The 20,466-nt window shown below is 53.9% G+C and overlaps 1 protein-coding gene across 3 annotated transcripts in view; it reads right to left on the bottom strand.

Annotated features, from left to right (window-relative positions):
* The window catches only part of KIAA1671 (KIAA1671 ortholog), a 145,429-nt gene that overhangs the window by 11,891 nt on the left and 113,072 nt on the right, over window positions 1-20,466 (bottom strand). For all 3 annotated transcript variants that reach the window (XM_077761680.1, XM_077761681.1, XM_077761682.1), the window contains 4 exons: window positions 9,523-9,641; window positions 5,296-5,551; window positions 2,439-2,613; window positions 147-274 (listed from right to left, as the gene is read on the bottom strand). In XM_077761680.1, the coding sequence (XP_077617806.1) occupies window positions 147-274; window positions 2,439-2,613; window positions 5,296-5,551; window positions 9,523-9,641 (678 nt within the window). The remainder of the gene's footprint in view (window positions 1-146; window positions 275-2,438; window positions 2,614-5,295; window positions 5,552-9,522; window positions 9,642-20,466) is intronic.

Raw genomic sequence — 20,466 nt, forward strand, 5'->3', positions numbered from 1 at the left:
AGGAGAAGAACAGAGGGAGGGAGGGGGGAGGGAAGGAGAGGAACAGAGGGCGGGAAGGCAGAGAAGGAGGGGGGGGGAAGAACATGGGAGAGACCCGCTCTCTTTGCTGCCAAGGTTGAGGGTGGTTTGGGTGTGACGAGCGGTACCTTCAGCATGGCCGGGTCCATGCCTGGAAACACGGGCATCCTCTGGGGGGGGCCCGCGGGGGTCCTCTCAGCCCTGTGTGGCTTCTCCTCCTCCTCGTCGGACTCCTCCCTCCTGGGAGATCTCTCTTCTGTTGCAAAGAAGAGAGCAGGTCACAGGCGGCCAGCAGGTGCCCCGCACACGTCCCTCACGCGGTCCTCACACCGGCCGGGTCCGGAACGGATCACTGGCCCATTGTACAGATGAGGACAAATGGAGGTGCCCCAACACCGACAATACAGTATGACCGTGTTCTCCTGGGAGGAGAAGGCACGACAGACCCACCTCCTGGCTCCCGGCTCCTTTCAAGTCAGGGTAAGAGAAGGGAGGCTTTGGCGGAGCAAAGGACACAAACGCTTTCAGCCAGCGGCGGCGGCTCTTTGAAGACGGGGCGGGGGGCTCCGTGTGTCTCATGGAAGGCCCGCCCAGAGCCGGACCAGGAAGCCGCTTCCCTTCGCCCCAGCCCCCCTCTTTCAGGAACTTAACTGCATCGCCATCGGCCTCATAGGAGACACTTTGGGGGTGTGGACTGCATGTCCCCACGCCTCCAGGAATGAGGAGCGAGGGCATTAGCCTCCCCGGCTCGGGCTTGAAAGCAGTGAGGAGTGCGGGGAGGGGTGGGGGAGGAAGCAGGCAAGGTCTGCTCCTCTGGACCCCCCCAGGCCATGCAGGGAGCTGGGGTGGGCTCAGAAGGCCTACCCCCAGGCCCTCCCCAGCCCCAGGCTGGCTCCTCAAGGCTGCCGGGAACCAGAAGGATGCTGCCATGTTCCAGCTGGGGGTACTGGTGCGCCTCGGTCCCCACATTGGCTTTTTTCAAATGTTTGCTTTGAGAGAGAGAGAGTGTGTACCCGAGTCGGGGAGGGGCAGAGAGAGAGGGAAAGACAGAATCCCAAGCTTCCTTCGCACTGTCAGCGCTGGGCCCCATGCAGAGCTTGGTCTCACGAACTGAACCTTGAGATCAGGATCTGGGCTGAAATCAAGAGTCGGATGCTTGCTGGACTGAGTCGCCCAGGCGCCCCGCCCACATCGGTTTTCACTGGCTCCAGGCCGCTGGGTGGGATTTGGCTCAGAAAACCCAGGAAAGTGCAGAGAGAAGTCTTATTCAAGTCGTATTCCTTACTCACAAACATGATGTAGGAGAGGGAGGGAAGACCCTCCAAGCATTTCTTTAAGGCGTCTGGTCAGAAGCTAGGGGCCCTCACTCAGCTCCGAGCCTGGTCTGACACCCCACTGCTGGCCATGGGTGAACCCCAAGGGGTCAAAGGCCCTGCAATGGCGTTTGGGGGCCTGTGTCTGTGTAGAGCGGGGAGGTCATCTGCCATGCTTTCCATTGTAAGAAGAGGTTGCTTCTTAATACTCCTCCATGGCTCCCCGCCCCCCACAAAGCTGAACTCCTTAGCAAGGCTTGCGACTGTCCATGAGCTGGCCTGTGCCCACCCTTCTGGCACAATCCCTGCTACTCCTGGCCTGAGCAGCCCTGAACCACCTAGGCCCCTGCCACACACACAGATGTTCTTTCTACATGCTTGTCCCTTTGATCCCATTGATAGTTTTGTCTGGAATACCCTTCCCTGGCTAGTTCCTGTTGGCTCTTTAAGATTCAATGCACAGGATTCAGCCAAAGAAGTCCTTAGAGGAAAATGTGTAGCCTTAATAACTTATTAGAGGGACGCCTGGGTGGCAGAGTCAGTTAAGCGTCCGACTTCGGCTCAGGTCATGATCCCACGGTTTGTGGGTTCAAGCCCTGCGTCGGGCTCTGTGCTGATAGCTCAGAGCCTGGAGCCTGCTTCGGATTCTGTGTCTCTCTCTCTGCACTCCTTCCCCGCTCATACTCTGTGTCTCTATCAAAATAATTAACATTAAAATAATAATAATAATTTATTAGAAACAAAAAAGGTGGATGATAAATAGATCTAATCTGTCCACTCAAGAATCTGGACAAAGACCAGCAAGTCTTTAAAGACCTAGAAAAGTCTGAGTAAATTTAATAAGGGTAAAGGCAGAAACCGTAAAATCCTACTAAGTTGTGTCTCTGTCCTTTGCAACCCGTGGAGCCCCAATTAATATGTCATCCCAGGAAAAGCTGTTTTCACCTGTTTCTAACAAGGTCTGTAGAATGAGAGAGCACAGTTTCCTCTGTAACTATGTTCTCCAATCCTGCAGCCTACAAGGGCAGGAAGTGCTGCTCAGTGTCTAACCCAGATCCGTCCTGCTGTTCAGTGTGGTCTCCGGGGAGAAGGGAGGACGGGGCATACCCGTTGAGTCCTTGAACATCCATGCGTTGTCAGCCTCTGCCTCCAAAGGAGACCGGCTCTCCGACTGGCTAACTCGGCTGCGCCGGAGCGAGTGGGAGCTGGGAGCCCGGCGGCGGCTTCTCTTGCTCAGCTGCACCCGGGTCTTGAGGGCACTTGAGTCGAGAACTGAGGTTTGCTTTGGGAGCGGCGGGGAGGGGGAAGGAGAAAAGCAAGGGAGCCATTAACTGAGGGCACCACTGGCAGGGGCTGTGCATCGCCTCCTTGATACACAAGCCACTGTTTAGGGGGTACGTGGGGCACCTCAGCCCAGGAACCTAGATCCCTCCGTGAAACATACCATATCTAGATTCCTCTGTGAACCAAACTCTGAATGTGCCAGCATGGTGCCAGCCCCCTAGTGGACAGGAGCGAAAATGCCCTTTCCTTCCTCATGAGTCATGGGGCTAGAGCAGCGCTGGTATACAGCAGGAGCCTGATAAATGTTCGTTTGCACGTTGAATGAATAACCGAATACATCATCTCACTAAATCTTGGTAGGACCTGTATCCACGCAGAGCCCGTGAGCTGAGGCATTCTGTGTGTGGCCCCTGCTTTGCTCACAATAATTCAGGGTGCAGGTAGGGGCACGTAGGGGCGGGCAGGGGCGGGCAGGGCAATGCGCCTGACGCCAAACACTTGTTTGCAAGCATCACACTCTGAGCTGACGCGGGCAGAGGGTCAGTGATGCCTTCCAAGGTGATGACCTCCCACAGGGGAAGGGCGGGGGTTGCAGACCCTCCAGGTGGGCCCAGCAAGACGGATGGGCAGCCACTCATTCCGAGATGGCCTGGGCAGGGGGGTGGGGTGGGGGGGTGCTGGGGAAGCACTCAGAGCTCTGTGTTCAAATTCCACTTGGTTCAGATCTTGGCTGTGTGACCTTGAGTGGCGGACTTCACCTCTCTGAGCCTGAATGTTCCTCTTTATAAAAATGGAATATCCCAATAGGCTCTGCCTCCTTCAGCGACTGGGAGAACTCGGGGGGGCCCAGGTGTGGGAAGTCCTGGTTTCACACTGTCTGACAGGCTCACACCGGCCAGCACAGGTGCTTGCCTGAAAGGCTGGGTTCTCCCGCTCAGGGCTACTTTGGAGAAATGCCGTCACCCACAGCCTCTTTAGATGAGTGACGGCGGGCTAATTTCAGTGACTCGTCTCCCACAGCTGGGAAGCGGCGGCCACCACACTGGGGATGGAGGAGGGGATTAATGTCTGCCCTGCTGCTTCTCAAAGGGGTCACAATGGCATCCAGCGGCGGGACCTGATGGGGCCGGGGGAAGGAGGGGAGGGACGGAAGGCACAGAGCCAGGTTTTCAGACTCAGAGACTGTGGCAGGGTGGGGAGGGGACTACCGTGAGGGGCAGATGGCTCTGTTTTCCCAGGGCTGCCCTCGCGGCCACAGGCTGGGGCAGGGACTGGACACCTTAGTGCCTCGCCTTCCCTTTCTACCTCCAAACAGCCCCCACGGGAGACCCGAGTGGTGCTGGGCAGGGCAGGGAGACCTCAGTGCGCCTTCAACAAGCTGCTGGACCTGTGCTCGGGGACACCTGCCCTTGAGCCACTCACTGGCTCCCCTAAAACCTGCAAAATGGGGCAGCAATTTTTGCCTCTTGGGGTTACTGACAGGCGAGCAGTCCAGGGACCGACACTCAGGGACCAGGGGCTGCTGGCGATGCTGTTATATGTATAATGGCCGCTGCTTAATGTTCTAGAAGGTAAGTCCAGAGGACTGGATGTCATACAAGCACGGAAGCTCCAGCAATGCTTGGTGCATAGCTTGAGCTCAGTAAATGTTTGTTGAATGAATAACTGAACCCATCACCTACCTGAATCCTTAGTCCATGTTTCTATAGGGGGTGGCCCAACAGAGACTTTGTGTCTCTCCCCATCTCTGTCCTTCCTTACCCAGAGGTGCCATTAAGAGACCCTGACCATATCTAGGAGGGGGCATTCCCTCTGAGGACCCGGAGGAAGACCTTTCTCCCAAAGCAGCGGGGATCCTTCTCTGGGGAGAATCGGGGTAGCCATCCCTAAGAGTGTGGGCGAAGACAGCGGCTTGCTTTTAGATTTTGCACCATTTAGATGATGCATCCACAGGAGGGTGGGCGGGGGTAGCCCTAATGTCAGAGAAGGAGAACAGTAAGGCTTCAAAGATGGGAAAGGCTCCTGTGGGTGCAGAGGACAGACGCTGGCGGGGAAGGGGCTGGGGTAGGATGCCGCTGGGCCTGGGCGGCTGGCATCTGGGAAGCTGGCTCCGCTCGGGACCGAGAAGAGCTGAGTCCTAGGGGCTGCCCCCGGGGACCCACACGAGGCTGTCCATGCCCGAGGGGGCTCCCCTTCCGGGAACCACTCCTACACGTTTAGAGAGACAGGGATCCCTGGGACCAGAGACATCCCACCAAGCAAGGCCTTGGTGCGGATGCCCGGCAGACTGGGTCCGAACAAACTCCAGGCGCGGCATGCCGGGAATGGCAAACCCCAGGCAGACCCCCTCGGACGTCCTGCTGACCTAACAGGTCTGGGCTGCGATCAGCTGTAAGGTGAACACACGTGATCGCATCTGAGATCACGGAGCCCATCGTGCTGGTTTATCGGCGCATGAGGAAGCCGAGGCTCGGAGAGGTGAAGACGTTTGCGGGTCAATGGCAGGTCCCAGCTACCTTGCGGACATCAGTCCCATCTCAGACCGTGCCCTCTGCACCTGCCCCAGGGGTCCCTGGCACACGGATCCTACCCTCCGGGAGGGGCTACTGGCTCAGAGATGCCAGAGCAGCCCTTTAGGGAGGAATGACTTCCCAACACGTGCTCCCAGTTACTGACTCACATCTATGAAGGAGAAGTCGTCCACACTCCTTGCAGGGCAGGCGTCCGGCGCGGGCAGCCCCTCCGTCCCATCGGTGGATTCCAAGTCGGTGCTGGACTGGTCCACGCTGGTGCTGCGCTGCTCCCTGGAGCCGCTGTGCTGGTCCCCGGCCGAGGTGGCCTCCGTTTGGGAGGACAGAGAAGACAGGCGGCTGCCCGGCAGCTGTTTCCGCGCTGACACGGCACTGCTGTCCGGGGATGGGGACTCAGGGGCCAGACTACGAGAAAGGAGGGAAGGGAGACATCACTGTGCCGGTGACTTTGGGACTAAAGTGCAAGTAAAAGTGGCGGAGAGCAGGTTCAGGGTGTGGTTTACATGCCAGGAGACAAGACCCCGAACCCCCCGGTGGGATAACATTTCCCGGCACCACCAGGCGCTGTCCGTGGTACAGCCGGAGCACCTACACAGGTGTGGACAGGAAGGGGGCAGTACTGTCCCACTCGAGACCCTCCCACCCTGTACGGGGCAGAAGTGCGGGAGCCACTGGTCACACGTGGCTGCCGGGCCGTCGCCATGTGGCGCGTGCGAGCCCAGAGTACAAAGTACACACTGGATTCCCAACACTTTGGATAAAAAAAAAAAGAGAGAGAGAGAATGTAAAATAGTGATTACACATTGAAATGATAACGTTTCAGATTCAGAGTCAATAAACTATTGTTAGTTCAGTTGTTACCATTAATTTCCACCTGGTTTCCTTTTTACTCTTTTGCCCGGGCCACTGGAGTATCTTAGATCACACACGCCTCACATTTGCGGCTCGAGCTATATTTCTTTCTTTCTTCTTCTTCTTTTTTTATAATAGTTTACTGTCAAGTTGGTTTCCATATAACACCCAGTGTCGAGCTGTATTTCTGTCAGACAAGCGCTGATATCGATAAAAATCACCAGCAGTCACTCGTGGAAGAGCAGGAGGCAGGGGACTCTTCCGCATGGTCCCATTTACTCGTTCACACATGCGATAAAGATTTACTGAGCACTTACTATGTGCCAGGCACTATGCTACAAACTGAGTCCCTGAATCCTCTCCCTAATCCTGTGAGGGTCGCCCTGTCATCTTGCAGCCACCGCCATGTTATCAGACGGGATTAGCCTCAGGAAATTAAATATTAACCCCACTAAAGGTGAGGAAACCAAGCCACAGAAGTGTGAAGTGGCTTGCCCAAAGGGCTGGAGCCAACTCCAGAATCCATGCCCTTGACCCTTCTACTTCTAGAAGTTCTGCCCATGGTAATGTATTTAAGTATGGCTTGGATGACTGGGACCACATGAGACAGAAATTTATAAATCAATAAGGCCAAAAAAAAATTAAGCCAGTAAATTAAAAAGGCTCCTCCCTCCCACTAAAGACACCAAAGCCAAGAGCATGGGAGAGCTTCTCCTGAGGAAGGGCAGGCAGGCACCCAGGCACCACCTCGCTGATAGAAGGGGTCTGCCCTGGAAGCTCCCGGAGCTACACCCCTGCACAGAACGTCTGACCCAGGCGTACTGGCGGCTCACCCCTGGCGCACAGCCATGCTGGGTCAGCCCTGGGATGAATAATGGGCAGGATTTTGGGGTGTGGGGTGGGACTGAGGTGAGTCCTGGAACCACGGGGGAAATACCACCAAGGAGGCAGCAGATGGCGCTGTTGCCCAGGGCTGGGCGGCCAGGGAAGGGGCGCTGCAATGCTTCTGAGGAGCAGATGGGGGCGCCCACGCACAGGAGAGGACAGGCCTCCCAGGGTCACACAGTGAGCGAGGCGAAACCCAGACGCAGGCTTCTGGACTCACAGTCCTGAGGGTTCTTGCAGGAGACTTAACTGAAGTCCAGTGACAGGTAAGTAGGCTCATTAACAAAACACCTTTCACGGGTTAGGGGCAAAAAGGCTTTTGCGGGAACTATAAGAAACCTTTGCTTCCCTTTTTTGTCTTTGTACCCATTTTCTTTTCTTGTTTTAAATGTTTATTTACTTATTTTGTGAGAGAGAGAGCATGGGGAAAGGTCAGAGAGAGAGGGAGAGAGCGAGAACCCCAAGCAGGTCTGAGCTGTCAGCACAGAGCCCGATGCGGGGCTTGACCTCACAAACCATGAGATCCTGACCTGAGCTGAAGTCACCCAGTCAATTGGTCACCCAACTGAGCCACCCAGGCACCCCCTCCCCCCACATACCCATTTTTCATTCCATCCACGTCCACCCAACTTTAACATCGAGGGCTGGGGGACACTGCCCAGTGGAGGGTTGTGACCTCTCCCAGCAAAGAGGGCAGGGGAAGCAGGTGGAGAGCTGGGGATCAGCCCCCCCGCCCCTGGGCAGACCCCCAAAGGCGAGGGAGCCGAGGCACTCAGTGACACAGCTGGCGGGGGCCACGCCGCCAACCCAGGTCTCTCTGACTTCAATAGACCATGTTAGGGGCGCCTGGGTGGCTCAGTCGACTAGGCGTCCAACTTCAGCTCAGGTCATGATCTCACAGTTCCTGGGTTCGAGCCCCATATGGGGCTCTGTGCTCACACTTCAGAGCCTGAAGCCTGTTTCAGATTCTGTGTCTCCCTCTCTCTTCCTCCTTCCCTGCTCACACACGCTCTCTCTCTCTCTCTCTCCTTCAAAAATAAACAAACGTTAAAAAAAGCATGTGACTCTGCTGCGGTCACATGACCACGTGATCCTGTGGCCCCTGGCGAGGGAGAGCTGAGAACACGGCCGTGTCCAGCCCAGGCGTCCACAAAGCCACGACTGTGCTCGATCCCGCCCGAGAGAGAGAATACTGTATTTTTAGAACAACGAACAGGTGCCGTGAAGAGGTCCTACTGTCTGTGCCGGGGAATCTGCACAGCAGTTGGCAGCCACCCCATGTGGTGGGCTGCCTCGGCCTTCACCTCCGCAAGATGGGGTGGCACGATTAGATGTTAACACATTTACATGCTTACAACAGTGCTTGCCATGTCTGCTCAATAAACCCCGGCTGTTTTTAGAAGCATCATTCCCTCCTATGGAGAAGGGACGCAAAGCCTGGAAATCGTAACTCATTGACCCAGAGTCCCGCAGCCGGCTAGGGCAGGGCTGGAACTCAGAGCTGCCTGCGACTTGGGTCCACGCTCTTCGTGATAATATGAAGGCTTCTGCCACAGCCGTAACCAGGCAGACCTCTGAGGGCCCCCCAAGCCTTTAACAGGGGCGATATGCTCTCGCTCAAAAAACAAATATGCTAAAAAATTTAAAAACAAAAAACGGGGGCGCCTGGGTGGCTCAGTCAGTTAAGCGTCCAACTCTTGATTTCAGCTCAGGTCATGATCTCATGGTTCATGGGTTGGAGCCCTGCCCCAGGCTCTGCACTGACAGTGTTTTGCCTGCTTGGGATTCTCTCTCTTCTCTTTCTCTGCCCCTCCCCCCTGCTCACTCTTTCTCTCTCTCTCAAAAAGTAAACTAAAAAAAAGTTTAACTGGGGCGATATTAAAGGCAGACACAGCTTAAAAAGCAACATGTATAGTACGTTCCTCTGTAAACACATACAGATAGAGTGGAAAGTCTAGACAGACATCTAACAAAAAGCACGAATGCCCTCATTCATGATCTGTGCGCTGGGGTTACATATGGTTTTCACTTTCTTTGTACTTTCTTTCACGGTGCTGTAACACACATAACATTTTCCATCAGTGGCATTTTGCACACTGTGCCACCATCGCCATGATGTAATTCTAGGGCATCTTCATTCCCCCAAAAGGAAGCCTGGTACTTGTGAAACATCCCTACCTACATACCCCAGCCCCTGGCAACTAACCTCCTTTCCGTCTCTATGGATCTACCTAATCTGGACATTTCATATATTATTTTAAAATAATTCAGGGGCGCCTGGGTGGCTTAGTCGGTTAAGCGTCCGACTTTCACTCGGGTCATGATCTCGCGGTTCGTGGGTTCGAGTCCCGTGTCGGGCTCTGCGCTGACTGCCAGCTCAGAGCCTGGAGCCTGTTTCAGTCTGTGACTCCCTCTCTCTCTGACCCTCCCCTGCTCACGCTGTCTCTCTCTCTCCTAGAAATAAATAAAAATATTAATAAATAAATAAGATAAAATGATTCGTACTTTTCTACGTTTTCTGTTTTACAGTAAGAATGGATTACTCTTGTGCTCAAGGACAAAGCAGGTTCTAGAAATATAGAAACGAGGGTGCAGGGGGGCCACACCGCCCTCCATACAGACACCCGGGGACACCTTACCTCTCCCCGCTCTGGCGCTGGTCCGTCCACGTCCCATACTGGCTGTCGGCTTCCTGCACGAGGGTGTCGGTGTCCCTCGCCTCGGGGGGCCGCCTGGAGAAACATTGCTTCAGCTGGTCCTGCAGGGACGAGCGGAGAGGAGGTTCCTATCAGGGGAAAACGCTCAGAACCTGGTCCGCAGCTGCCACAGATCGCGGGCATCGCCCCCGGCTCAAACCCGCCCCCGCTCTCTACTGTGCTCAGCGGCGGGTCCAAATGTCTGGGGGAGGGGCACGGGTATTAGGGCTACCAGCTGTCCCCATGTGCCCAAGGCGTCACAGGATGCAGGGCTGTCAGTGCTAAAGGCAAGCAAACCGGGATGGAGGTGTCACCCTCCCCAGCAGGCAGGGCACCAGGCTGCCCGTCCTCAGTGCCCCTCTCTCTCCCTGCTCTCCCTGGCACTGCAGGCGGGATGATCTTCTCTCCATCTTCAGTCTCCCAGGACTTGTCCACCTGGTGGGGACACTCCCTCACCTGTCCCCCGCCCACAGGTTCCCACTGCCACCGGCTTCCCATTGGCAATCTTTATTACGATCCCCATTTTGCAGATGAGAACACGGAGGCTCACACAGGTGAAGTGACAGGCCCCAAATCAAACAGCCCATGCACGGTGGAGTGGAACTCAAACCCTGGCAGGAGGCTGGGACCCGATGTCCAAACTGATAACCACTGCGCCCAGGCAGTCTGGATCCCTGGATCCTTCTGTCGTCACTACCTACTCAGTGCCTCGGCCGGGGCACTTGGAAGGAGTGCTGGCACACGGTGGGCAGCTCCCAGACCTCCACTAAGTGACTGAACTGCTGGGTTCCCCCACCTTGTTCACTTTAGCAAGTTAAAAGCCCCTTCCTTGCTCAACAACCTTCAATGGCTCCCTATTGTCCTCCAGCTGAAATCCAACACCTCTTGTAATTGAGCGAGCCCAGCCCAGTGCCATCTCCCACCCCGCACCAAACAAACCCTTCCTCCCACCCTCCCTGACCTCTTCTCTGAGTCCCGCGCAAGCCTCTCACATCCCAGCCTTTGTGGTTTTCCTTGCACCCCCTCCGTCTTCCTACCCATCCTCCTCAGCCAAAGCCATCGAAACCCACAGTGATCTCTCTCCTCCTGCTGAATCCTTCCTGCCTAGGCTGGGCTCACCATGGTACCAGGTAAAGTTTGACATAGAAGGTATTTACTCAAGAGATATTTGCTGAACACCTACTATGTGCCAAGCATCAGGGAATGGGGGGTGGGGGGGCCACAGCACAGCAGACACAGCCCCCGAGATGCTGTGACTCAGCTGATGCACTCTTCAAGGTCAAGATGCCCCATCATCTTTGTTTACACTCTGCGCTTTTGTGGACCATCCTTGGCAGAACAAGCTCGTAGGGTCCAGGAGAATGAACACCTGCCCGGGGACACGCTTATTAGCCATGTGACCTCAGGGTTTTCACCTGGGGCACAGAGAAGTTATGAGCATCCAGTGAAGACACGGTGGCCATCTAAGGGCATGGATGCCAAGGACAGGACCCACATGACGGCTCCTAGTTCACGGCCTGACGCTCAAGACATGCGCGATCCATGCCCACCTCCTTCCCCATTCCCTTCCTCTCCCGACTCGTGTAGCCCATGATGCTCAAGGGGATGCTGTGGGAGGGGGAGATGCATGAACGGGAATTCAGCAGAACACCCTAGGTCACCTCACAGACGGCCACACTCAAAGACCCTAACAGCTGAGGCCCGAACAGCCCCGAGGCCGCTGCCCGCACAACGCTTTCCTTTTACGAGCTAACAAAATAATACATGCTCTCTGTAAAACACTTAGAACTGATAAAGAAGCACAAAGAGTAACACCCATCACCCACTGACAATATTCTGGCAGAGTCCTATCCAGAATTTCCCCTGGGCCAATTCTACATCTTTTTTTTTTTAAGTTTATTTATTTCTTTTGAGGGAGAATGTGGGGGGGGGAGGGGCAGAAAGATAGGAAGAGAGAGAGAGAATCCCAAGCAGGCTCTGCACTGTCAGCGCAGAGCCCGACAGGGGGCTCGATCCCACGAACTGCAAGATCGTGATAGGAGGCAAGTTCAAGTAACCACTGGAGCCACCCAGGCGGCCCGTCCACATCCGCATCTTTAATGGCTGAAGACTCCACGGGACAGACTCCGCACCTTTAGTTCATTCACCAACCCCCAAGATTTGGGCATTCAGGTTGCTGAATGTTTTTCCCTGTTATAATCAACAACATGACGAACGTCCTCGAGGCTAAAGTGACACATCGGAAGAAATTCCTAAGTAGAGAATCACCAGGTCAAGGGTGGCATATTTTTAAGGTTTTGACTTGTGATGAGCCATCCAGTCATGGGGCCGTCTGCCCGATCTCTAGGCTCACGGGCAGCATGTGCGGGGGGTGGCTGTGAGCCTGCTTGAGGGATGAAGTCAGTCCCCGCTCGGGGAAACGGGGCATTTTTGCCTTGAAAGATCACCTGACGTTCTCGGATGCCCTGCACCCTCAACAGAACTCTCCCTGGGGCCCTGGAATGGCCGTCGCCATCTGAGCACATGCCCAGCTTCTCACTGGTTTTCAAAGATGTCACAGAATCAGGCATTTGCTAACTTAATCCCCTACATAGGCCAGACTCAGAAGCCAGAGGTGGGGGCCCTAGGGGTTGCTGTGGTGGACCTGACATCGCTGTCCCGAGCACTTTGCAGACAGCCACGAGCCGGATACGGGGCGTGTGCTAAGCTCAGTGGGAGGCAGGGGGTGACAGCTCTGTGTCACAGCTCGGGCAGAAGGGGAGGGCCTGCCATCTCTGCTCTGCCCCAGATGTGAGGTCCGGCCAAGTGACTCCGCCCACTCAAGCCTCGGTTTCCTCATTAGAAAAACGAGGGTTATTTTGAGGCCTCAAGGAGGTGATCTCTGGAAATCATTAAGCTCAGGAGACAGGAGCTATAGGTGCTCAGAACCATTTTCGTGCCCCCCCCCCCACAAAGGACGGGGATCTTTCTTTGCTTGGGGAGGGAGGTAGGGGGGTACAGGTGGGGCCTTTGGAAGTCAGAATGGCCAGGTGGGTAGGATGCCGAGGGTGCAATCAGGGCAGAAGACGGGGGCAGCGACGACCCGTAGGTTTCCACCCATCCCTGTTTGTGGGCCCTCCTGAGGGATTTAGGATTTAGACTCAGGTGTGGGATCCCCACAAGCAGGAAGGCACATCTCCCTAATGCCAGACCCAAGACTCCCAAAGGCAGCACCCCTGACTCCTCTCTCTCACTCCTGCCATCACATCAACATCCGGTCCTTCAAAGTCTCCTTCCAGAACATTCTGTCCAGCCTTGGCCAGCTCCAGGGTCTCCCCACCTTCCTCACCTCTGGCTCCTCCCATTACACTTAACAAAACCAAACTCTGGGCCTTCAAGGTCCTTGCCAAAGCCCGTTAATAGCCCACATCCCGTCCCTCAGGGTAAAGTCCAAATACTTTATTTTTTTTTTAATTTTTTTAATGTTTTATTTATTTCTAGGAGAGAGAGAGAGAGACAGCGTGAGCAGGGGAGGGTCAGAGAGAGAGGGAGTCACAGACTGAAACAGGCTCCAGGCTCTGAGCTGGCAGTCAGCACAGAGCCTGACGCGGGGCTCGAACCCACGAAGCGCGAGATCATGACCTAAGCGAAAGTCGGACGCTTAACCGACTAAGCCACCCAGGCACCCCAAAGTCCAAATACTTTAAAAGTGGCTTATGGGATCATCATTAGTTGGGCTCCTTCCCCATCATCTCCTGCTGGGCCCTCCCACTGGCTGCTCCACACCCTCATGTGCCCCAGGCAACTCTCTCTCACCTCCAGCTATCCTTCAGATTTCAATGTTGAGGGCTCTTCCTCCAGGAATCCTTCCCTGAACTCACCCCCACCAAGCCTGGCTCAGGAGCCCCGTGGCTCTCACCATGCCCTAGATCTCAGGTCTCTATTATCTGTGCTGTTCATTAAGGTAGCCACCAGCCACGTGTGGCTAGTTAAATTTAACTTGAAGTTACTAAAATTTAAAAATACAAAGAATTCCATTCCTCAGTGGCACTAGCCACATTTCACAGGCTCCATGGCCACAAGTAGCTACCATACTTGTACAGCACGGATACAGAACATTTCCATCCCTGCAGAAAGTTCTAGTGGACGGCATTGCTGTAGAACTTCCCACAATGTAATCATTATAATTGACCTGTTTCTTTTCCACCTCCCTTGGACATGTCCTGCTTCTGGAGCTAGGATGTCTGGATTCATTATGCAGCGGTTGTGTGACCTTGGGCAAGTTACTTAACCTCTCTGTGCCTTGCTGTCCGGACCAAAAAGCAGATGTTACATATGTGCCTGAATGCCGTCACGTCACTACTCTTTAACACAGACCCGCAAGTTTGGAGTAATTCAGGGGGTGGGATTATCTAGGGGAGTTCATCTTGTAAATGAGGCTTAAGAAAGCAAGCCATTTATCAGCGCTTTCTCCAGTGAGTATCCTGGTAACCTTGCGTGCGCTGCAAATCATTCATGTCCCCTCCCTCTGGCAGACCCTGGCAGCATTTTGAATCAAGTGAGGCTTGAGCTTTGCTCCCAGGGTTATGAGGCCTTGAGATCAACCACTGAAAGGCCTCCAAACTCTAATAAAAACTTTCCAGAAGTCAGTTTTAATTCGCTTTAAGGCAAGAATGGATATTCTTTCAATTCAGTCTTGCTTCACAGGCTGTTGCCAAAACCCTCACTGTCCACAGGCAAGTTGGTGCCGACAAGGTAGTCTGAAAATACACGTGACAAACTAACGACACACACGCGTCCCAGTGAGCCCCCCCATCTGGGACTTGGGCGGGTCTTTCCCGACATGCGTCCCTGATGGATGGCCACCCAACGCCCACACCTGTATTTCACTTGTCATCTGTCAGGTGAGGATTATCAAATCTTATCATTTACAGTGAGAAGGACTCTTGAGTTGATTCAGTTGACCTTTTTCAGATGAGAAACTGAGGCACAGAGACAGGAATTGATGACTGGCTCTTAGTTTTCACAAGTCAGAGGCAGCGCGGGCGCCTCTGGGATGGAGCGTTCCTACTCTGTGCTCCTTCCAGCCCCTAACATCCACCTGCCCCCAACTTTCCCAGGATGCCTCAAAAGGCTCCGATGAGGAAGTGTACACTAAAATAGGGAAATGTATGTGAAAATGCTCTAAAACATTTCATCAAGAACTTGGCAGGTTTAAAAACAACTTGCTCAGGGGCGCCTGGTGGGGGCTCAGTCAGGTGAGCGTCAAACTTTGGCTCAGATCATGATCTTACGGTTCGTGAGTTCGAGCCCCACGTCGGGCTGTTTGCAGTCAGCACAAAGCCTCCTTTGGATCCTCTGTCTCCCCCTCTCTCTGCCCCTTCCCTGCTCACTCTCTCAAAAATTAAGAAACAACAACAACAACAATAAACAAACACTTGCTCAGATCAGGAGCTCAGCAAGCCCCAAGCCCTGAGTGGGTGATGTCCCTGGACCCTTGTCTTACAAGCAGAGATGACTGTCCTAGCTCAGAGCCCATAATGGAGAACTTTGTAACCTCCATGCAGGGGAGGCCAGGCTGACACACGCCTTTAAGGGCTGTGTTCAAACACGCCACACCACACATCCTGAAATTTAAAAACGCGTCTAACCTCGACTCAGCAATTCTGCTCCCAGAAATTTATCTCCAGAAAATCATTAGACACACTTGCCAAGGTCTATGAACATGAATGCAGGAGAGCAATTCCTGCATATTGCCACACACTGGAAATACTGTTGCAGAATACTGGAGGCATCCCTGCAAAATCTTGGGAATGACCTAGATGTCCAGTAAGATGGGAATCAGGGAAATGCAATGTGGTATATCCACACAACAGAATAAAAACAGCCAAGGAACATGATGTTCAGGAAGAATATTTACTGTCAGACAAAGATACCTGTCTTGGACTTGCAAGCGTTAAAAAAAAAAAGGTAACACACAGCACATGTGTATGTGTGTTATGACACCAGTTTCGTAAAAATGAATATAAATGTATAGGAAAGTCTCTGGAAGGCCCCACAGCAAATTTCTAACAGCAAACTGTCCGTGGGGGGTAACAGCATGCCTATTACTGATGATGATTTCACTTAATATCCAAACTTGGCATTTAAAAATTTTTTTAACGTTTATTTATTAAATTTTTTTTTGTTTTATTTATTATTGAGACAGAGAGATACAAAGCATGAGCAGGGGAGGGGCAGAGAGAGAGACACAGAATCTGAAACAGGCTCCAGGCTCTGAGCTGGCTGTCAGCACAGAGCCCGACGTGGGGCTCAAACCCATGAACCGCGAGATCGTGACCTGAGCCGAAGTCGGACGCTTAACCGAATGAGCCACCCAGGCACCCACAAACTTGGAGTTTTATATCCCAGTGTAATCAGACAATAAAAATAAAACGAAATAACAATCCCACCTCCAATACTATCATATCGTGCACACCATGAAGGAAGAACAAATCAGAAATCTTTGTGTTAACCTGTGTCGGGACACAGCAAACATTCTCTCTGCGGGGTCAGATAGTCAGTCTTTGGGGGTCTGTGGGACATTCAGTCTGTGTCCCAACTACTCACCTCTGCTGGTTACAGGCACTATGTCAGTGTCTGTGGCTGTGTTCCAATAAAACTTTCTTTACAAAACAGGTGGCTGGCTAGACTTGGCCCACAGGCAGCTTGCTGGTCCCTGACCTATGCCCTTTGGAGTGCCAGCGGCATGAGAATGGGGACTGTTCCACCCAGCGCTGCACCCCAGCACTGAGAACAATGCCCGGCCTATGGTAGTTGCGAATAAATATTTGTTGGAGGAAGATGTTTCCAAAGATAACTTTTCTTTGCAGTGGGTAGGTGTGAAGGTAACCAGAAGCAGCAGTGGAGTCAGGGAGGAGGCAGGGAGAAGAGAAGCTACACGGCCTTCCTGCATTCTGGGGTGTCTGACAGGGCTGCCTGGCAAAGAACCCTGAGTGAGGACTGCGGCCGCTAGGGGGCTCATAGCTGACAGGGCAGTTCTGAGCAATTCAAGACGGGCAGCCCCTCCCCCGTCTGCGACTCTATGCACTCAGCTGTGCGGGGGTGGGGCTCCGCTGCGGAGCTGGGATTTGAACCTGGGTTTGCTTGACGCCCAAGCCGGGGCTCCCCAAAGCGCTGGTTTGACACGAGAGCCTATCGGGGTCCCCCATGATCATTTTACAGATGAGAACACCAAGGGCCAGGCCCGGCACCCAGGGCTCCCGACTCCCTGGCCCCTGCGGGTCTGTCACTGCGGTCCATCTCTAGCAGTATCTGTGGTGGGGTCTGCACTCTCGCCGTTCACTCTGCCCAGGACACCCGTCTGCCCAGCCAGGTCCCGCCCAGCACCGTCAGCTCCCGGGGTGGGGGTGGGGGGCTGCCCCTAGCCCAAGTCCAAGTGCAGCCAGAGTCCTCTCCCTGAGCTCTGACCTTGGCTGGCGGTTCTCATCACTTGTGTGATTTGTTGCATGCTTGTCCCCTGCAGGATAAAAAAAATCTCCAGGATGGGACGGGTGGGGGTGGGGGGAATTACATTTTTCTCACCTTTGGATTCACCGTGTTTATTTGCAGTACCTGGCACTTAGTAAGTGCTCAATAAGTTGGAAGGAAGGCAGGAAGGGAGGAAAGAGGGAGGGAGGGAGGAAAGGACAGGAAAGGAGAGGGGAACACAGGAGAGGTAAGGCAGATCGGCCAGAAGGAACTGGATGGGGAGGGGGGCCAGGCAGGGCCTTTAGAACATGCCTGGTGCTGCCAGCAAATATTCACAGTGTCCCCTCCCTGTGCACTCCCCATAGCCCACAATGCCACCTTGGGCTACAGCACAAGCCAGGCTTGCCCCTGCCCTGCCCAAAGGTGTGGGGGTGGCACTTCCCAGGGAAAGTCGGTAGGATACCAGTTTCTGAGCCCTGTCAATGGCTCGGAGAACAATGTGCGGGTATAGTCAGGTGAGGCCAGGTGCGGTGGCCTGGACAGGGGCTGGTCACCCGGCCACAGTCCACTCGGGACAAGCCACAGGCACCAGTCAAGGGGGCAGAAGGTCTGAAGGTCATCTCTGAGGTTGGTGGCAAGCTTGGGGTGGAGAAGGGAGGGTAGAGAAACCAAAGGGCAGAGAGACTGGCAAATGGAAGCAGAGAGGGTGGCAGCAAGAACAAGGTCAGAGAGCAAGGCCGACCAAGGGGAAATAACCACAGAGCGACACAGGGGCAAGAGTGAGCGAGAAGTGGAGGAGGACGTGTGCCCGGACCAGAGGACCCACCTGGACTGCGGCTCTGAGGCTCCGTCCACAGGGACACACCTGTTGCTGGACTCCATCCCCTGACCTGGGGTCATGGGCACGGATCCTAATCTCAGCCACGGCTCCCCATGTCTTGACCATGTCGATCAAGACCCCCCCTTCTGTGAGGCCCAGTGTCCTCTCTCAGGGTGTTAGTGGCCAGGGATGGAAGCTCTCAGTGGCCCTCTCTCTGCAGCTCGATGGCTAACCTCTGGGGGCTGGCCGATGTCCAGCATTTACCAAGCCTGCCTGTGTGAACCATTTGCTATTTACCAGTGAACTGGGTTGGGCTGACTCTCCATTAAACAAGTGCCCATTTGGAGCCCTCAACAGGTTCGCCCACCCATCTGATGATGAAATCGTGTTCTTGCGCTTTGGGGCTTGAATAAAACCAGTTGTTATAAACACTCATTGAATAGCCTAACAGCCCCTGGTGATTAGCAACCTAAACCACAATCTTGTAGGTTACAGGTGTGAAATTAACCTACTCCATCCTGGCTCTGTCAAGTTGGAGGCAGGGCAGGTTCTAAGATTCGGCAGAAGAGGCGCAAATCCAGCCCAGCCTTTGGCTGGCTGTGACCAAACGTCTCCAAACCTTGACTTTCCCATCCGTGCAGTGGGGATGGGGAGGATGCTCGGGGTGTTGGGAGGATTCTGGGAAATGTCTGGAGCAAGCTTGCACATAGATGCTGACCAGCTTGCTGCTGGTTGGCCTGGTGATGGTGGGGATGTCCACTGTTTGGTTCCCCTCAAAACATATAGTTTTAACAAACACTCTATTAAGAGCGTTAAGTGTATGAAGATGCACTCTCTGGCCCTTGTGAGCCCAGAGTCCCGCCACTCAGGAGCCGAAGGAGCTGCCTGAACCAGACCCCAGGGTATTTCCCTTGACCCAGCCCTGAGTCGGCCGCTCCTCTCTACCAGAGATGCAATGAGCTGGAGGCCCCCTCTGCCCAGCAGACCTCTGCCCTTCAGGGCTGAGTCACCCCCCAGGCTGTGCTGGCTGCAAGGTGACAGGTCTGGCAGAGACACCCTATCTCCAGGGGACAAGTGCGTCACCCAAAGTGACAGGAACACACGCTCGCAGCTGGTGCTGGGTAGGCGTGTTTGGTTTCGGCTGGGAATGCCCACAAGACTCCAGAGTGAGGGCTCCCTGGCTCTCCCAACAGCCTCTGAGGCTATACATAGAAGTGACAGCTGGGCCAGGGGTGAGGGGGCAGGACTCGTGAGCCACAGAGGTGGGGTTTCCCCAGACTCAAGTAGCCCATGGGCACCCTGGGGCCCTGCTCTGGATGTCAGAGGTGGTTAAGAGGGAAATAAGAATGTAATAACTATGAACCCTTAAGGAGCACCAACCGTGTGCCTGGCACCAAGTCAATTCCTTACACGAATCAGCTAGTTCAATGCCCAGAGTAGATATTTCAATGCCCCATTTCAGAGATGAGCAGTAATACCACCAGCAGACACTTATATGGTCCTTACTGCCTGCCCAGCAGCCACATTCTGTCCTTCTAACAACAATAAGAGGTGGGTAGAAGACAAGGCACAGAGAGAGGAAACAACTTGCCCAGGGTCCCAGGAGTGAGTGGGGAAGCCCAATTCGAACCCAGGCCAGTCTATGACCTGTTACCCCCACTCTGCCAACTCCTACTGAAATGCCACCCAAGAAATGCCCCTCTGGGAGACTTCCTGGGACAGTCGGTCAGCCACTGGCCAGAATGTGTCCTTCAAACACAGCTCAGGTACCACCTCCTCCAGGAAGCCTCCCCGGACGGCCTCTATCTGCACCTGGGCTCAGTCTCTCTTTGTGACCCACAGAGCATGACCCCGCCCCCCCCAGACCATCACACACCTTAACGGTCTGTGCTGTGCTTACTGTCTGATTGACTGTCTCCTCCAAACTGTGAGCTTCCTGAAGGCTGCACTGGGGTCTGTTCACCCTCAAACCCCAGCACTAACTTGAGATGGCCACTGTGTTCAGGATAGATGGATGAATGAATGAGTGAGTGAATTAATAAATGGTCCCCTGACCCCTCTCTGATGCCCATGAGTGATATTACTATTTACTCAAACTCTTGATACATCATCAGACCATCTGTTTTTATACATGCCCTTACATTTAAATTTTTATTACTTTTAAAAACAAACAAAAACACCATGTTCAGGGTGCTGACAAGCTGTGAAAGTGGATTTTTTTTTTAAGGTACAAAATAGGAGAGATTAATCCAGGGAAGGAAAACAATCCTCGAAAAACAAGGAATCTTTTTGTGGGGGGCAGGAGAAAGGAGCAGCATAGAACATTCAAGAAGTACTGAAATACTCTTTGCATGGAAACAGACAAATTCAGTTTCCCCACCCTTTTTTTCCCATTTTAAAATGTTTATTTATTTTTTGAGAGACAGAGACAGAGCCTGAGTGGGGGAGGACAGAGAGGGAGTCACAGGATCTGAAGCAGGCTCCAGGCTCCGAGCTGTCAGCACGGGGGCTCAAACTCACGAACCGTGAGATCATGACCTAAGCTAAAGACGGATGCTTAACCGACTGAGCCATCCAGGTGCCCCTCAGTTTCCCTTTTAAGCCTAAGTTTCTGTTAA

Source organism: Crocuta crocuta, unplaced genomic scaffold, assembly GCF_008692635.1.
Source record: "Crocuta crocuta isolate KB4526 unplaced genomic scaffold, BGI_CrCroc_1.0 scaffold348, whole genome shotgun sequence".
NCBI lineage: Eukaryota > Metazoa > Chordata > Mammalia > Carnivora > Hyaenidae > Crocuta > Crocuta crocuta.